Source organism: Lepisosteus oculatus, chromosome 4 (assembly GCF_040954835.1).
Source record: "Lepisosteus oculatus isolate fLepOcu1 chromosome 4, fLepOcu1.hap2, whole genome shotgun sequence".
NCBI classification, from domain to species: Eukaryota; Metazoa; Chordata; class Actinopteri; order Semionotiformes; family Lepisosteidae; genus Lepisosteus; species Lepisosteus oculatus.
Genome location: NC_090699.1, coordinates 44,236,955 through 44,256,187, shown reverse-complemented (window position 1 = coordinate 44,256,187; position 19,233 = coordinate 44,236,955). Strand labels below are relative to the sequence as shown.

The following is a 19,233-nucleotide window of genomic DNA, read 5'->3' as shown; positions in this document are numbered from 1 at the left end:
CATGAGAGCAGTTTCATTCTCAATTGAATCATTAGTAAAATAATTGCATACCAATATAATGAGGAAAAGTGGAAGTCTGTGCCCTATTAAGTACTACAGAAAGCTGTCCAACATCAAATAGAGATGCAAATTAAAAAAAATTAAAAAACACCATAAGAACACTTTCCAAGTAATATTTAATCACATTTCATTGAAATAGGGTTCAAAGAGGAAATGAAAAAAAAAAAAACAACAGCTCATGAATGCCTCCACAGTAAATACACAGCAGTAAAAAAAAAAAGCTTGGGCACAATCATTGAAGGTTAATTCTCTCTCAGGAGGTCTGGTATCATGGCAATCTTTTCTTGTATTTATCTGTTGGCACACCACTACACTGGAGAGGAGCAGTATCTTCAGTACTGTGATGTCATTATGGTGCTGAGAGCAGTAAATAAGAGATCAGTAGAGCTTAGCATCTAAAACACTCCATTACTGCACTCACTAAACTGAAACAGAAAACAGATCAGTGACTTCATACAACTCGTGTCCTTTGAGATTCTAGTCTGATTTGCCTATTAAAAGCATAGAAAACCTTCAGGAAGGTTTAACAGATCTTTCCACAATTTCATTAACAATTGAAAAGTGCAGGTCCTTATTTCATAGCTTATTTACTCACATCACAATACCCTTTTTGGTGTACCTTGTGCTTATATAAACAGACCAAGTTAGACCTGTAGACAAGACATGGCAAAATCTCCCAAGAGAAAAAATAAAATGTCACAACCAAGTGAGAAATTCCTATGTATGATTTAATTGAAAACAGACGTTTCATTCAAGTTTAAACAGCTCCATCACTCTTTAGCAATAAAATGAGATACCATCAGCTACATGTGAAAGTCATGACCATGAGCTACTGCCTGCTTGCTCCTGTGAACAGTTCGTGGACACAACAGTGCAAATGGGTGCATAGCTGGGTATAATTTAATCCCATAGGCCAGAATAAAACAAACCTTTATGGGATGAACAGTGTTTAATGCAATTGTGAGTTATGCTACATAACATAATGCATTTGGTTTTCAAAGCACCAGGGGCATATGACATTTCCTTCACAAAAAGAAAGAGCTCAAGAGAAAAAATTAGATCGAGACAGTCCCTCCACCCACTCCCTCTCTCAGAACGGACACACCCTGCTCTTTCCACACTGCTGTGGAGACAGGGAAGAAATAAATTGAATGGAACTATTCATTTCAGTCCGTCAGCTCCCTAAGATCAGTTATGAATTGTACTGCATACATTGAGCCTTTTATTCTCCTGTGTTCATTATGTATAAGGAACATGCTCTTATATCTTATATGCTCCCACTATCCATATCTGTAAGGCAAGCGAGGAACTGGATTCACCAACTGCGTGTTCCAAACAAAAGCAGTGTTAGGGAGATCTGCAACAATACAGCAGGCACTTGTCCCTCTAATAGGGGAATGTGAAGATCAAAACAAGACCACAGCATATACCTGCAATACTAAAAATAAAAATCACCATAGCTATTACAAATTGGATGCATACTACAAGGTCTAAATGTCAATTGCATTATTCTACATTAGCAGGACCTTATACTATCATCACTAAAGCAGCAAAAGGAAGATAAGTATTCTCATCTCATGCACATTGAATGTTCTGCTAGATTTCCCCTGCATTTATGGGTCAGCTGTTGTGTGTACCTTGAGTTGACCGAAATCCAGTCCACTGGAAATCCACATTATTATAAAAGGGTTTCCTGGGTGTAAAGTACACATCACTTACAATTTCACATCACTGCATTTTAACAGACATTGAGCTCTTAACAAAATCTGCTTGTCACCTTTACTTTTCATGCTGCTAAAGTGTGATTAACAGTGTACATCTATGATTCATGTTATACAGAATACAAACACACCTTGCTATCTAGCATAACTTGGCGTGTTGCACTAAACATCCAAAACAATTCAAGTACATACTGTAGCATCTGTTCCTTCAATGTACACATGGAAGTGTGGCAGTGTCATCTCTAAACTGCATGACCTTTATCGATTATGATTACTGGGAAGTGCATAAAATTAACACATATGACTGAAACAGGATTTTGGATCCCAGATGTATATTGAGCTTAAAAGGAAATAAAGTTCTATTTATGCCAGTATGTTTTTAGAAATATAATGTACGCAGATTTTGGATATAGATTCAATATTTTGGTGTCATGTTAATTTTTAGATAATACTGCACACTTGAGTGTCGCTGAATGTCACTAAATCCCCTCATTAGTAAGAGCTGATTGGGCACAGAAAAACATGACAGGAAACTAGTATACCCTGATTCAAGAGAACAGTGCCTTTGCATCCTAGGTATGTTGGAGGTTGGACAAAATCCAACTTGGCAGGACATCACAGCCAAACACAGTCCGTCAATGACAGACCACGAGTCCCACGACTTTGCCAAGACCAAGGGGGAGGTCTGGCGGGACGTCCACTGGCTGGACAACTGCACTTGCAGTGATTGATGCCAACCTGACTCACTGGCTGCCCTACTACATTCCAGCAGGACTATGCATGTCGTCATGGCTTTCTTGTGAGATGAGAATGCGACAATTATGCTTCGGATGCCCCAGTCACCAGAGAAGGCCCCCTCACAAAGTGATCAGGCATGCGCTTGTCCAGGGTCTCATCAGACATGATGCCAGGAAACAGCCTCTGCGACCTGGACAAAGCAGGCCTTGCAGGTGTACAGCTTGAGTTTCAGCAGTGGCTACACTCGGCATAAAGAATTTGTCTAGGTCATGACTGTTCAATAATTTGTCAATGCACCCATATAAAAAACCCTTTATCCTGTTAACCTTATGAATTTCTTACAGTTAAGATGGACGCTCAGTATATATTAAGCACTCGCAAACATACACACAAATAGCATGACTATGATTCGCATATTCTGAACTTTAGAAACAAATCAAAACAATACAATGAGCTTAAAAAATTATATTTTAAGGCTCACCTCTTATGTATATTACATTCAGAACCCAGTAACCAAGGACTGTCTCAACATGCAAGGAAACGCCCCTCTAGGGATCATTTGAGAGCTAAGCTGTCATTATCCATAATTTTGGATATCACAGTCGTCAATCACCTAGCTGAACACATGTAGGTAAAACAAAGGTAGCAGGACTCACTGGATGAACATCGAGGGCTACAATTTCTTTGTACAATTAAGTTGCCACAGAGCCACCTCTTTAATATCTTTAGACTACTGCTGCAAAATTAAAAGGAAGCAGGGAGTAGTAGAGTCTTCAGAATAAAGAAATCAGAAACCAAGGCAAAAGGGCAGTGCTCAGCTCCAGGCATTCATTTCACATTTAACTGGCAACTCCTGCAGAGAAGCCAGTCTCCTGTTCGCCAAACCGAGCAGGGAGGCTTCAGGGTCTTGTGGCAAGAAGCGGTGTTCGATTCATCATTAACACAGCGAGCTCCTGCGAGGGCAGTCCTGAAAGCATGGCTATTCAAAATGGAAGAAATGTAGATGAGTAAGGGAGTGAGTGTCCCACTGCTCAGGCGCCCTGCGCACAATCACACGACTTGACTACCCATTCACAATAGATCAAATTAATGCTTCAAAAGAAATCAAGTGATAAAACAGTTTATGATTACTTTAATATCCATGCTGTCGAAACAAAAAAACAAGAACAGCAAAGAACAAAGCCACACGCAGTTCTTACTGAGCACGGATTGCAAAACCCCAGACATGATGTTCGAAAAAGTGAATGGATTTTTTTTTATCAGATAAAGCATAACTCCCTGTTTCACATTGTTTACAAATCGGTTTCATATTGTGCAGAGTCATGGTTAGTGAAAGGTCAGCTTGTCTCATACATATGACGCAGGGCGCCTATTCACACTTGGCTTGTGCAGGGGTGAATATTTAACACGGGTCTGAAAGAGGAAGCATTTGTGTTTGAGGAGGTACCCTGATTCAGTGATCAAGCTGTGCTCCGAGAGTTAACTGGATGACAAAGACCTGTCCCACCACACACACTGCAAACACCAGAGACTGAATCCTCATGGCACGGCTCTTTCAGACTCATCTGAAACAGTCACTCTCGCACCAGGAGCCTACATGGGTCCCCTGTGTTGTATGTGCGTCATGGGTGGGACTTTTCCCAGTGCACTGTCACAAGTGATACGTCGATATTGGAACATAACCCATTAACATGTAATTCTGTTGAAAACGCAATGGTCTGGATAAACACAAGGGTCTGGATACTCAGTGCTATGTCCTAAGCACCTATGGCAGAAAACTGTTCTGTCAAACAGTGCTAAAATTGCATTCAACTAAACACAATCTCTCTGCAAAAGATAAGTAAAAAGAGTTGGGGACTCATTTGCAGTGTACTGTAAATTGCCTCAAATGGTTTATGGCCACCAGGTGTCACTCTTTGTGTTCTAGAGAATGCTGACAGATCAAGAAAGAATGAAGGACTGTGATTCCAATCACCACTAAACCGCTGGCAGGAAAGTCTGTTGTACACTCAACACGTACCTAATGCTAAAATAATTCACAGTATATGATACTGAAGTGATCCCATCACTTCCCACTGTATACTTATATTGCTTAATACCTTTTGCACTTTTTAATTCTTAGGCTCCCCAAGAGGTCTGATTGGTTTGCTCGGGCACTCTCCAGCTAGCATGCTGGTTCTGGCAAATTAATCAGACCAAATGAGAACAACTACCATAGGGTGTGGTCTGCTTTGATAACCTTAATGACCACATGCTTGCACAAGAAGATCGGCAGACACCTAATAGTTCTTTTTGCCAAGACACTAGAGATTTAAGCAAAGCATTTGCTCCCTTTTAAAGAAATCAAAGCAAGCCAACCCTTTAGCAAATAATGCTACCAAAAATATACGTATAAGGGTGTACTTGTTTAGTGGGTATTTAATGAGAAACCATAGGATATAGAGGTGGGCAATGTCAAGTCTGATTTAGAGAAAGGCCACTGAAAATTAAAGACTTCCAGGAATCAAAGAGTTTAAGCAAAAATAACAGAAACTAATATTATTTTTCAGTCAATATGCCAGAAAAGAAATGAAAGCTTGACTTGGGGAATTGCAATTTAAGCTTTTAACACGTGTAAATACGTACAAGTGTCTCAATTGGTCTTGTTCATCTAGTTTGAAGGGCCATGATCCATATGAACCTAAGTAGCTGAGAAAGACAAGGACACTGCTGGATTTTACTATGCACCCTCCACAGGCTACTTTACATCATACATGCAAGGGGGAATATAGAATATATGTCTATTTATTCCAAACTCCCTTTCGTGTTATCCAGTGTTTCTCTTTCACAGTTCATAGACGTACAACGTACTCTTTATTAGGAGGTCCAGCAGAATTAAACCATTTGGCTGACCCTTCTTGTGATCTAACCACACTATACCGCGTGTCTGGGCAAACGTATGCGGATAATCTGAAAACAATGCTGTTGTGCTGCCTACCTCAGCTGCAGTGTTGCATACATAGGGCTTCTGTGGCCAATTAGATTTTCAGATGAGCACAGCGCCCTCTGCTGGAACTCTGAAGTATGCCTCTGGGTTTGGACAAGATAAGAGCACAAACACTCAACTCACAATGGCATCATTTTGCAAAATGGCACCATGCTAACTTGAAGTCATAGCAACCATGAACAGGTTTCCAAGCACTGCTGGCGCTGTATTCCCAGAACATCACGCTTGCTGGGAATAGTCAAATACAACATACCTGATTCCAGCATTTTACCCATTAGACTGCTGCAACTAGAACACAACTTCATATGCATATTTCTAACACCACACATTTATGTTAGCAATTCAAACATAAACACATGGTTAACATACAAATTGCACTCAGCAGGAGTAGCTACTGTTGGAACTAGAAATTAACTAATGAACAAAACATCTCACTTTTCAAAATGCAAACTCCAGGGAAGGATAGGAAGTAAAATAATATTTCCTGTACTTCTAGAAACACAATGAAAGTTTGCCTGTGCTGACATAGAGATTGAGCGCTTGGCCTTAAAGTTTTTGCAAAGCTTAACATGGCTGATGAAGAAAATGCTTTTTTTCTTCAAAGATTAATGCCAAAATACCCATGTTGCAGCTTTTCCATGTTGTGGTGTTCAGGCATAATTTCACAGATACACATTAGACAGTTTACAAATATTGAAATTAAAACAAAGCCACAGTGCATGGAGATTGATATGAAAAGGGAAGTTTGGATACTTCATTTCACAAAAGGTGAAGGGGTGGCAAAAATTAGATTACAACCACAGTAACTATAGTCCTAGTTATCATCACTCACAAATATTATACAGAAAAAAATAATCTTCACAGAGTTTAAAGAATGACACATTTGGAAGCTGCGATTCAAATCGGTTTGCCCCTACCTAGTTAGGCAATTCAAACAAAATATACAAAAGGAGGACAGCTTCCAAGCAGGGTATAAAACTCAACACTGCTTTACAATATTAAAAAAGATTAACAGTCAGAGATACAGAGATCGGGGTGCGACTCGTTTTGCACGAAGACAAATGAAGAAGGTCACTGAAGCAGACTGTGTGCATGAAGCCTGCTTCTCCTCCCCTACAGTACGTATGTTTGTGCAACAAGTATAAAAGCAAGCCTTACTTTTAGCTATACATTTTATTACTTTAAAAATGATAAATAAGGCACTGTCCCCTCACCTGATCTATTGCCTTACCCTCTTCCTCTTTGATTGCAAGCACTGTGTATTACAAAACTGGAGGAATTTGCTTCCTCAGCAGCACCTCAAATGGGGCACAACACCCATGGTCACTCCGACATACAAGCACTCACACAAACACACACTGTAAATACACTCGCTACTTTTCTTTAAATACATTTCCTTCCTGTATCCTGCATCTTTGTTTTAAAACTCTTAAAAGTTTGGCCGAGCTAAAGGAAATAGCTTTTATAACTTTAATGCAAAGTTTTTGGAGCTCCAAAAAGTATATATTTGCTCTTCACAAGAGTTTACATGGGTACTTCCTGCAAAACCATTCCCATCCCAGGCGTCTTTCAAACAGAAGAAACGCACGAGTCATAGGCTTCGATGTTGCTTCTGTTCGCGCAGTCTGTTGTCCTGCACTCCAAAAGTCTCACTTTAAAACAGATGCTCTGGTACGTTTAGCAGGAGGGGGCTGCAGGTCCAGGCCTCTTTTTCTAGAGAACTTCGGCCCCACACTCTCCATCTTCTTCTGAGACCGGGTTAGCACCTGATCCTGAGAAGACGGGGGTACGAGACTTGCTCTGTGTTGCTGAGAGAGCGAGCTTTCTGGCACTCTGCTTTTAAGCGGCTTTTTCTGTACTTTTGTACCACTGGTGCTGGCCGGCGTGCCTTTCAGAACCCCTGGTTTTTGAGCTCCTTGACTTTTTAGTTTTTTCTTACCTTCTGAGTCTGCCTCTACCTTGTTTTTGACCTTTGCCACATTTGCAGTTTTCTGTGATTTCTGAGAGACTGGCGGTGGTTGAGGAGCCTTCTTCTTCAGTGTCTTGCTTTCCTGAACTATCTTACTAGAAAGGGCTGAGGACCTGTTGCCGCTGCTGCTCCTAGCGCCCCTCTCCCCAGCCGCTTTCTTCCCCGCTTCTCTTTTACTGACAGGCAGGGACCCGGCCTTGTTCGTCTTGCTCCCACTTTTCTCCCTTGCATTGTTCTTTCCAGGAACCGATGTCCCCTTTCCCAGTTCTTTCAATTTAGGTTTACTGGCAAACTTTGGAGACAACAAAGGGTTCACACAAGATCTCTTAAGATTACCCCCGGTGGCCTCTTTCGTCTTCCGTTTGTGTTGTTGAACTTGCAGCTTCTCTCGGATGTTGGAGTATTTCCTCAGGATTCTGGCGCTGGCGGGGGTCTTTGCATTTTGAGTGGCCTTTTGGTTTTTAATAGCCTGTGTTTTGCGACCGGCGAGGTTGCTGCAGGGCTTGGTGGTGATACGAGTAGCACTGGTTGACTCTTTTGCCTTCTCCTTCCCTTTGCTGCAAGGGCCTTCATGTTCCCTGGCTTGAGCAATCAGTTTTTGGTTCTTTAGGTTGTTTTTGGCTGGGGAAGCCACTGCAAATTTCTTCAAGTGCTTTTTCAAGCGCTCCGCTTGAGAACTAGTGTAGACTCCGTGGGAAGAGCTAGTGACACTATTGGAATTATGAAAGCAAAGCTGAGTTTCAGATGGAAGGCGTGTGTTTATCTTTTTGACTATGACCAGGGACTTAGTTTCAGTCGTTTGCAGAAACCATCGGCAGATGTTGGCCAAGTTAAATGTTTTCATGAACAGCATTTGCACCGGAGAGAACTTCTGCTGATCTAAAGCTCTTGGTCTCCGAATCCTGCGCTTGCTTTTCCAGATTTCTTTTAGCCGGTCTGCTTTATTTTTTGGCTTTGGTGCAGGCTGCCCTTCCTTGTCCATCTGGACCCAACCTTTCTGCATCTTGTCATACTTGGCATTCAAATTTGTTATGAGTCCCTGATTTTCTTCCTCTGTCAGTGCCTCCAAGAACTTGGGTGGATCCTCCACTGACAGGTCAAGATTCTTCAAGCCAAAAAGATCAAAGTCTTTGCCGTGACCCTGCATGTTCTTCCCAACTTCAGTTTTTATATTACAGTCCATATGTTTGTGCTCATGTTTTCCTTTGGTGGCACTGACCAAGGATGATGAAGACTGCAAATTGGGAGATCTAAGGACTGGCTTCTTATGCCTAATTAGATCTGCTGAGGTCATGGGCTTGACTATCCTTCTGTCACTGCTTTCTATCCCAGATGGCATTTTTGCAGATTTTACATGTATACTTGCCGAGGAAGGGTTACTGGAATTCTCTCCAACTACTTCACTGTTCAAAGGAGATAATTCTACTACTTCATTGAGGAAGTTAACTCCTATCTTTCCTGAGCCAGGACTACTCACTGTAGACTGTTTATCTTTATCCCTGTTGGAGGCAGAAGTCCTACTCCTTCCCCCAGGATCTCCAACCTTCACACGTTCCTTATCCAATATGGATTTGTAGTTTTGTCTTGTCTGTACTGCACTCTGCTCACCTTTGTTATCATAACAGCTGGCTTCAGATGACATCGGCTTACTTACAGGCTCTGCAGTGCTTTCCAGCAATGTCCTAGAACTACAATTAGGAGAAAAGTTAACAGGCCCTTGTCCTTTTGGTTCCACTGATCTGCGAATGCGTGTTGACCAAGGACTTTTAAACTGATTTTCCTGAGGCCCTAGAACTTTCAATGAAGTGGATGTCTCCTCTTTTGATTTAGGGAGGACTATATTAGAACCACCTGGATGCTGCCTGCTACGTAGGCACCTGTCAGAAATACCAACGTCTCTATCATTTCTTTGTTTTGTGCTTGTACTCTCTGGAGTGCTTGCAGCAACCTTCTCGCCATCACTATTCTCTTCTTCAGGCTTCAACTCCAAGTCATTAACCAAAGTGGCCTCTCCAGCTGTTGCCTCATCATCTCCTCTCTCTTCAACACCTGCTTCTTGGGTGAGCACTTGGTCAACTTCTGCTACAGCATCACCATCTTCTGAGTTGCAGGCAGAAGACATTTTGTTCATCTTCTGCTCCTTACCAATTTCTTTATTGAAACTCCCTTCAGTAATATCCTCCAGATGTAATTTATCAGCATCAACAGGGACATCAGGACTGTGAAGATCGACAGGCTTCTGTTGGGCTCCCTCTTCATTAGTTATTACGTTGTCTTCCAAGTTAACAAAATCATTAGGCGCTGACACAGGAACTGTAGACATTGTCACAGAATTAGACTCACTGGCACAATCATGGCCACCTTCTTGCACTGAAATAATTTCTGACTTTGACTCATGGAAACTAGCCACCACTACCGATTTTGAAATATCTTCAGGTTGCTCTTTCTCCTCCTCCTGTTGGCTACTTGGCAGCTCTTCCACTTGTTGATCATCTGGGATGGCTCCCTGATTAATAGGATTCTTTGTTACTTTTGATTGCAACTGCTGCTCGGGGTCTTTACTTTGCTGCCGGACCAAATTTAGCAATGCTTTCAGAGGCTGGGATGTCTTTTCTTTAAGCTGTTGAAGGTCTGTATGACTGGGTTCTACAATCAAATCTGCCTCACCACCCTCTACATATGTGTCTCCATCGATTTCTTTCACTGCTAATTGCTTCGAAGGGGCTTTCTGCCCTATGTTCTCCCGGCAGCCTCCAGCAAATGGGACTTCCAGAGAGGGGACACTGTCTGGCTTGGCACAGACCTGTTTAGGGGTCACTAAAGTGATTGACTCTGGCATCAAAGCAGGACAGTTACCCTGTTCACTGACATCAGACTTCCGCGCAAGAGTACGGACAGTTTTCACTTCCCAGGACTCCTCACTGTACATGTGGCCTCTTGTGCTCTTTCTTGCATTTCCCCGAGAGTATACATGTTTTGGAGACTCAAGCTCACATTCAGTTATGGGCTTGCTAATGTATACAACATCACGCTGGCTATCAATGTCATTTACAATCTGGCAGACAGAAGATTCTCTGGCTCTGGGGCAAGAGGGCCTTCTGCTCTTTCGAGCCGTCTTAGCAGAGACAGGGGAGCTTGTCTTTGCGATTCTTTTATTAGGGCTTGGTCTGGGCCACAAATCTTTGGTATCTCCAGAAGAACCTTTTTGCTCTGTGTGATGCAGATGGTCAAAACATCTGCCTTGCTTTCCCAAGGAAGGACTGAACTCTTCAACGTTTTCCTCATCTCCCTCTGGGCGCAAGACAGGGGTCAAATTGCATTGCAGCTCACCTAAAGTGCCAACATGAGTGTCCGAAGCTCTAGCTGGCAGGATTTTGACACCAGCTTGACTGCCACAATGCCGTACGTTTTCTCTCTCATTCCTGTTGCAGTGGAGTTGCTTTAATTCTTTAAGACTAGTAGAGACTGAAGGAGGAAGGTTCAAAGAAGCAGACACCTCAGAAGAACAGATAGAGTCAGATTTATCCTTCAAACCTGCAACCACAGAGGCTGGTTCTGTGACTGAAATGGTGGTTTTTAAGCCACTAGCTTCTAAGGAGTCAGTAATGCTTCCTATGGAGGAGAAGGAGGTTCCTTGCTCAGTGAAGGGGACCCCAGTGTTTTGCTGTGTACAGCCTGTCTCAGTCAGCGCCCCTGATGCCACTTTAGGAGCAGTTGCCGGAGCAGGAAAGGAGGAAGCTGCAGCCTTGACTTCAGTTTGCAGGAAACCCAAAGCATCAACAATCTGCCGCTGGTGATGACGACACAGCTTGGCCATGAACTGCTCCAAAGAGGAAGGTGTCTGCTCATCCCGGCTCATGTCACCAGAATCACTGGAAGACAGCGATACAGAAAAAATGAGAAACAAAACTGAGTTCAAGTGAGTTCAAGCAATAAATCTGGAACACATGATGATACTTAACATTAAACTCAACGTTAGCTAAGGGATTGCTGGGTTTTAAAACATGTCAAATATTTTAAACATTATTTTACTTTATTATAAAGTATTTCCATGACAGCCATCTGACTTGATCTTGGGGGGTCTTTTTTGCAGAAACGTGGAGGGGAACAAAACACTATATTGTTCTGTTCTATTCTGGGATTTTTTTTAATAAAGAGCGCTTTACAAAAATTGAAATGGAATTTAATATCACAAGCCTTTTAGGAGTGAATTCTAGAATACATTTTGATTTAGTGTTGTGAATTCTAGAACTTAAGGAAAGAGAAGAAAGAACATATAATTTAATTCTATTTACAGCAAGGATGAAGTAAGGAGAATTATGATATCAGTATATGAAGTTGAATTTTACAGAGGCTCAGGAGTGGCCAATCCTGGCTGTGGAGAGCCACAGTCCAGAAGGTTTTATAGGTTACCCTTAAATCACCAGTTTATAAAGACCTGCAACACACATTTGTTTTGATCAGTTTAGTAAAGTTAATTGCTAATAAAGTCATTAGTAAAGTCAGAAATGGCCAACTGTGATTCTAGAGGACTAAAGGGTGTCAGTACTTTTATTTCAGATAATCTCCAAAATCTTTTAGTGAACAAGTCCTTGCTTCCCTGGTCAAAATGAAATTGTTTACAAAGTGTAGATTTAAGGGTGATACTAAGACCTGACAGACACTGGCTCTTCAGGAGAAGGAATGGTCAACGCTCATTAAAGGCCCTCCCTACTATCCTTAAATTATCCTTGAATGTCCTCCAAAAGTATACCCAAAGAAATTAGACGTTCTGCACAATCTGGCTGTGTGATTTATCAATGGTACACATCAACTGTTATTTTTACAAGGCTATGTGGTTCTTGAGAACAGTAAACAGAAAAGAAAATACCTTTAATTTGTCTTTTATCACAAACCTCAAAAGCAAAATATTTTCATTCATGCATTCTTTCAGAAAAAGCATAATGCTTTACTCATTTGTATAGAATTACCATGCCGCTGCAGGTAAGCCTGATTCATGTTCGACAGTGGTTGGCAGAAAAGCTAACCTCCAATTGGGTTGCTGGCTACAGTTCTGTGGTGAACTGTAAAGGAAGAAGGCAGCAAAGTCAGATACTGCTGCATGGCACACAATGTCTGCAGTCTTGCCAAGTCAGTGTTTTAAGACTGGGCTGTAGAATAAGTTGAACTAATAATTGGTTAAATGTGTTTAAGTTTTGTCGTGATTATCTGGTTATTCATAACTGAGCATGATATACATGAGTGACTTTGCGGCATGAAATCACCCCGTTTGTACACTTAAACACAGACGTTTTAAATCCTCACTGTTTTTCCAGTGAAGATGAATCCATACAAGACAATCTGAATTGTGCATCAAAATACTTATATCTAGAGCAGGGAAGATAAAAATAAGAATACGCAATCACATAAGCGTATCGTGCTGAATGCCCCAAATTCACTGTATCTGAAATGGTATTTTAAATTGATGTTTAATTTCTGATCATGAGAGTAGGTTCCCAAGATTGTTTTCTATATTTTAATGAAAAACATTTCAAGTTAATAAAATGGTATGTGGTAAAACTCAAAAGTTTTTATTTAATTAAACTTGGATTAATTAAATGATCCTTAAGCTTGTGCTTGTAGACACTATCCAACCTGTTATTCAGTCAGAAACCTTAAGTGATGATCAGGCTACTCCCAACAAATTATTAGTACATGAACTTTCAGCTAATTATAAAATATCAGCTGAATACAGGAATCTGGCGGAGTACATGATTTTGTGCAAATACCTCAATTGGAAAGATATGAAAGAATAAATCACTGAAAGCTGTGTGACATCCACAAAACATGCGTTGAAGATCTTGTTAAGGTGCAATTTCTCTAATAGCTCTACATTCATCTCTGACACTACATTTACAGTCCAAGCAGGATTGCAGTTGTATACAGAATGCCTTGTAGATGTTGAAAATATAATAGATTTGCAACATTAATCAACCACGAAAAAGCTAGGATCAAATGTCAAATGCTGATACAAAGAGGAAAATCCATAATTTAGTTAACAGCTCTTCCACAATGCTACCTGGTTCTCATTCAAAGTCATCTCAATGTTGCTCCGCTGGCCTGAAGCAACACGGAAATCTCCTGGCGGATCAAAACTGATGCTTCATGAAAAAGTGATGAATCAGCATGACGCAGGGGCACGCAGGAAACACTCAAATTGGTGGATCACAAATGCAATCCACCTTGAAATTTTAATGTGTTTCATGTGCAAACACAGCCTACTGGAGTCACGTGGACTACCAGGCAATAGCTAGCTTAACCTTTAGGCATTGTTCTTTGTAGGATAACACCTCAAGATGATACCAAAAACATTTGGGTTTGTTCCGTTCTATTGCACAAAATATGATTGTGATATACTTTCCACTAGATCAGAAAAAGTCAATTAAAACATGAATCAAATGAATTGATAGCCCACTTAAAACAAGAAAACCATATAATTAATTTATTGAGAAATGTAGAATGACTTAAATGCTCTGTTTGAGCAGTTATTTGTACTGAGTCATGTATGAGGAACTAACAACTACAACTGTCTTTTTTCTTTCATTCAACAAATAGTTATTGATTAACACTACCTGACTTGCAAGTGGTCATAACCACTAAGGCTTGTTTTCATGTCAATTGTGCTGTGATGGGTTTCAAATTATCAAAAAATTGTCTTAATCAATTAACTGTTATAAGATGATTCTTCATTGCTTTCATGGTACCGTTTCAAACAAACAGTATACATGGAAAAAGATGCACACGCAATCCTGGAGTTTATTGTGAAGGTTTATTCTATGTAAATAATTACAGAACTGAAGAATATTTTAAATATCACTGCAGTGTAATGTTGAGCAATTTAGATACTATGTAAGACACATGGGCTATCGGGCTATCTATGCTTAGGATGGGTGAAACAGGGATGTTGCATCAGAAACATTGCATTAACCATAAATGTCACAACGGATAACCTAAGAATGCCGAAATGGCTATTCTCACATTCCTTTAGTATTTCTGTTCTGTATTTATTTCTATAGTCTTGGTGTGCGTGTGAATAAAAAATGCCACGGCATGTTTTTCTTTCATGTCTTATCATGATCAGTTCATAGTATTGAAGCACTGCACATAAGTGCAGCAGAACACTGCACTTTTCTTTAAAAGGCAGAGGCACACACAGGTTAGGCAATAGTGAGAAGAAGCCAGTAGTGGATCATGACTTTACTGTAGACTTGAAAAGGAGCTTTTTTAATTTTAAATATGTCACTCGCCTCTACCAATTGACCCATTTAAAGGATGAGTATTGGGGGGGACTACCTCCTCAAGGGTTAACTGGTGTAGCCCGGCAGCAATCATAAAAATAAATATTTCCTATTTGTAGTGCCCCATTTAAGTGGAAGGCGCTGTGCATATTTTAAAGGAAAAAAGACATTCAATCTATCTTCAGTAAAAGAAATACAGTTGAAAGATTAAAAAATATATATTTTTCATTTTACTATACATTAATTCACACAGCCTCTTTTAGTGGAGTGAAAAATCACGTTTTTGGCCGCTACAAAGATGGCTACACTATACAGTTTTTTGATGTCATGAATTCAGGATTGAATGTTAAAATGGTCTGCCACACATAAGCACTTATTTTGCAATGTCTGCAGGGAATTTAATAGATTTTAAACACAGACTTGAATGATGGATAGAAACAGATCACTAACCAGGTAACTAGTTTCATTCCTCCTATATAGCTTCTCCAGTGCAAGCACCCTTTACCTGTCAAGTGTCAGTAGACGCCTGTGCATCTTTTAAAATAATTTGAAAACAGTCATGCCCGTGAACAAAACAAATCAGGTAGTATGATTGTCTTATATCTTTCACACTTTCTCTCTAAATCTAAATTAGAACATATTTTGCTTGTCATTCACAGCAGATTAACTTGAATTTACACTATCTTTCATGCAGACATGCAGAAAATGTGTTCTCTCTGCTGCGCTATTCATATGAACTACCGTGTAGCAATGTCCTTGAGGTGTTGGGAAGTATTGTATTAATTTTAAAGGGGAGTGTGACAGGAAAGATTTGCAGACCCCTGCGGTATATTAATGTAATACCTCTGTGGTGGTCTTTCATCAGAGCCTCACAATGAGTGCACTACGTGAAGCAATTTCACTGGCTAGAATGATCAAAACAATTTTAGGCCTGGACACAGGAGTGCTGGAACCTGGCATGGTCAAATAATTGCACATTTTGTGGTACTCATTGAGGTTCACAGGAAGCTGGAAATGTGCTAATCTACAAATCTCCAGAAGGGCCTCTCATGTTCACATCTGTGCTTCAGTTTTCTCCCACAGTCCAAAGCTACACTGGTAGGTTAAGTGGATTCTGGGGGACTTGGCCCTTGGTTTGAGTGTCTGTTTGTCACAGAAAATGTCTCTGAACAGAAAATGGATAGATTACTATTATGATGATGAGGATCAGGGAACATATACTCCTTAACATGTAATGTGTGTTAATACAGAAGCCATATTCGGAAGACTTTATTAAATACACTTAACTGACCCAGGAGGCGTCACAAGTCACCTCACCAGGGGGCACTGGTTTTCCCCAGAATTGCTAGGAATTTGTTCTATGGAATTTATAAGCAGGCTGTACCTGAAAGTTAATTCCGCTCTGAAGAAAAAATCATGGGCCTCCAGCAATTCCAAGCCTGTTAAGTCAACCCTGTAGACGTTATTTCGAACTTGGACCATGCCAAGTTCATATAATCAAACTGTGTTTGGGATTCCCTAAACAGCAGGAAGAAAGCTTTGTGCTGGTAGGGTAAAGAGAGTCACAGCAGGAAGCCTCAAGAGTCTTTTACCAGTCATCAAACCCACATTGGATGGATATATAAAAAATAATTAGCAAATTCTTTAACGCAAAAAAAGAGTCAAATAATAGCGATACAGGTTATTTCTTCAGCTCCTTTCAGGCACCACAGCCACAGTGGAGCCACAGATGAAACATTGTTTCCTTTCTTCTCTTTTCAGCATGGAATAAACTCTTACTTGTTCCTCTGCAGCCAACACATGCTGACACAGCTACCGACCTGAACTATTCCTAAACTTGTGCACACAGCCCTCAAAACATGTACGTTCTCAATACTAATGCATTCTGAACAGGACCCCTCGCATGTTAATGTAATGGTGATACATGTTGCTCATGTTTGGACAAACTGCATTAATAAAAATAGTAATTATGTTTATCAGTGCTTTCATTCTGCTATTGATGCTTTCATTTAAGGCAAGGAAGAAAATTCTGCATTATGCATTTAGAAAACTGGGTGCAGCAAAATTAGTGGTGCAAATTAAAAAAAAAGAAATGCACAACAGTATAATACAAAAAATATATCTCTGGGTGTTAAAACAAATAAGAAATTCAAAATAACCAAATACTGAACAGGAGAGACTCACAGTATTATTATCCTGGTAGTGGAGTTCAATGTCCAGTTAAGCCAGCAACCAGCTAGTTTAGTTCTTAAATAAATGAAACTGGCCCCACAGGACCAGGAATGGACACCATAGATTTAAAGTTTGCAAAGCAGAAATGACAATGACAGGTCTTTTTCAGTAACAAACTCCTGCTACAAAAGAGCAGGATCTTGTCAAAGCAGATCTTCTCACTGGTGGTGATAGAAAACCAGCAGTCAGGACATAAACTGGCTGGAGACTCGCCTTTTTGCTAACAAGGGTGCCAAGCTATGCTATAAGAAACATCACTTACTGTAACATCCTTGCTGTCTATGACTATGAGAAGGACTTTTCCTACTAGATTCCTATTTTGTCATTTTGGGGTTTACATTGTTGCAATGCAGATTCTTTTTTGAAGGTCTGTCAAAAACAACACGAACTGGGCTGTAGTCGGTAGCGCCACACACACTTTCAGTCACCACTGTTGCAAATGAAGTTTCAAAAACTGCAGAACAAGCGGCAGCCGTGGGTGTTTGTTCGCTTCTTTCAAAATCACCTGCAGATTTCAAAGTCTGGTCGATGTTCCAAAGGACTGACAGCCCTTGAGGTAATGGGGGCACAGCAGTACAGTTGAACACAGTTGTTCAGAGCAGAATGGAGGCAGAACAGGCCAAATATGGACAGAAATAAAACAAGAAATAGTTTTTCTTTTATCAATCGCAAATTATTTAAGTGGGAACTGCTTTTTAAAAATTGGATTAAGTGACACTTACAGATTTAAATCCCATACCAACAATCCCTAATGTAATGCGGTCATCTGCTGAAAGAATGATTCCAAAAATAAGCTGAATTGAAGCCAAGAAAGAAATGGCCCAGATGGTTTAAAAAAAACGATTCAGAAAAACATAAGTAGAAAGCATTTACATTAACTGTAAGCATAGGCAAAAAAAGACAAGAGAAAATATTTGAAAGATATAAAATTGTTCTTCAGTATTACAATAGCAAAGAACAGCAACGAGCTTAAGTGTTGCAAAGATTAAAAAATGGAAAATATTCACACAATGAAAGGGAATTTGCTGATGTAATCAATTCTCAAGTTTGAACTATATTCCATACTATATATACACAATACGAGGTCTTAAATGATTTCACTCAGGTGTTCACTAAGGGGAAAAACAAGACGACATGCCTCAGGCTATTCTATTCTATTTTAAACAGGAGCAGCACTAAAGAGTTAAAAGTGTCACAGTTACTAGAAAAGCTCAAGATAAATCTCCAGAGCTAGTATTTTACAGTTGTATTAAAGGAAACAAGGGAGGTCATTTATAGCCCCTTGAGAAAACTTCTAATAGTCACTCTATAAAAGGAAACAAGTAACTGTGGAATAAGATTAACTTAATACATTTAAATTATAGAGTAGATCACTACTGGATAATCTCTTTGATTATTCTAATAGAATAATCAGCATTTATGTACTAATAGATCACTAATTATTTCTAACAGAATAGTAAATTACAATATTCACCATGAGAAATGATAGAACAAGCAACAGCAGTAATGGCTACAAAGAGTATAATACAGTATATTCAGATACATTATCAAAATGCAGGTAGCAGGCATTCAATGTAAGATATGTATTTGGAAGGAGAATGCACATGAAAACATGTACATTAAAGTTAAAAGGTGAATGCTCTGATTGGGGTGATATAATCAGTGGAGACCTGGAGGGATCTGTATGAGAAGTAAAGTGTTTAGATTTCAGAAATCTACAATCTGATATAAAGTTTACAGGCAATACCAAAATGGGAAGATCAGTAAACACTGCAGAAACAGTGAAGGAAATGCAAAAAGACTACAAAACAAAATCAAGACAAAAACTCGGGAGATGACATTTAATACAGAAAGTTCAGGGTGTTAACATGCAAGAAAATGTATATATTTAATATGAGGAATACCAAGCTTAAAGAAGCTACTTATGAGAAGACCTAGTTACTTTGACATTTCCCTACTCTAATGTTGGGAAGCAATAAAAAGGTAAAGTTAGAATATAGTTAAAACTGGAGAATTTAAATCAAATTATGCTCAAGTTGCAAAAAAGCATGAATGCATCATTTAGAAAACTGTGTGCCGGCAGCCCTACTTAGAAAATAGCAGCGACCAGACACATTCCTGAGCTCAAAGGAGTGTTCTACAATGCAAGGCTAGGAACACAGAATCCTTTTCGTTTTCAACAGGGAAGACTGCAGAGGGGACCTTATTCAAGGATTCTAAATCTTAGCAGGTATTTACAAAGTCAACCCA

At 39.9% G+C, this 19,233-nt stretch overlaps 1 protein-coding gene across 1 annotated transcript in view; it reads right to left on the bottom strand.

Annotated features, from left to right (window-relative positions):
* Positions 1-157: 157 nt before the first annotated feature.
* The window catches only part of lcor (ligand dependent nuclear receptor corepressor), a 90,880-nt gene continuing 71,804 nt past the window's right edge, over positions 158-19,233 (bottom strand). The window contains exon 7 of the mRNA XM_015347696.2: positions 158-11,346. Within this exon, the coding sequence (XP_015203182.2) occupies positions 7,155-11,346 (4,192 nt within the window). The 3' untranslated portion in view covers positions 158-7,154. The remainder of the gene's footprint in view (positions 11,347-19,233) is intronic.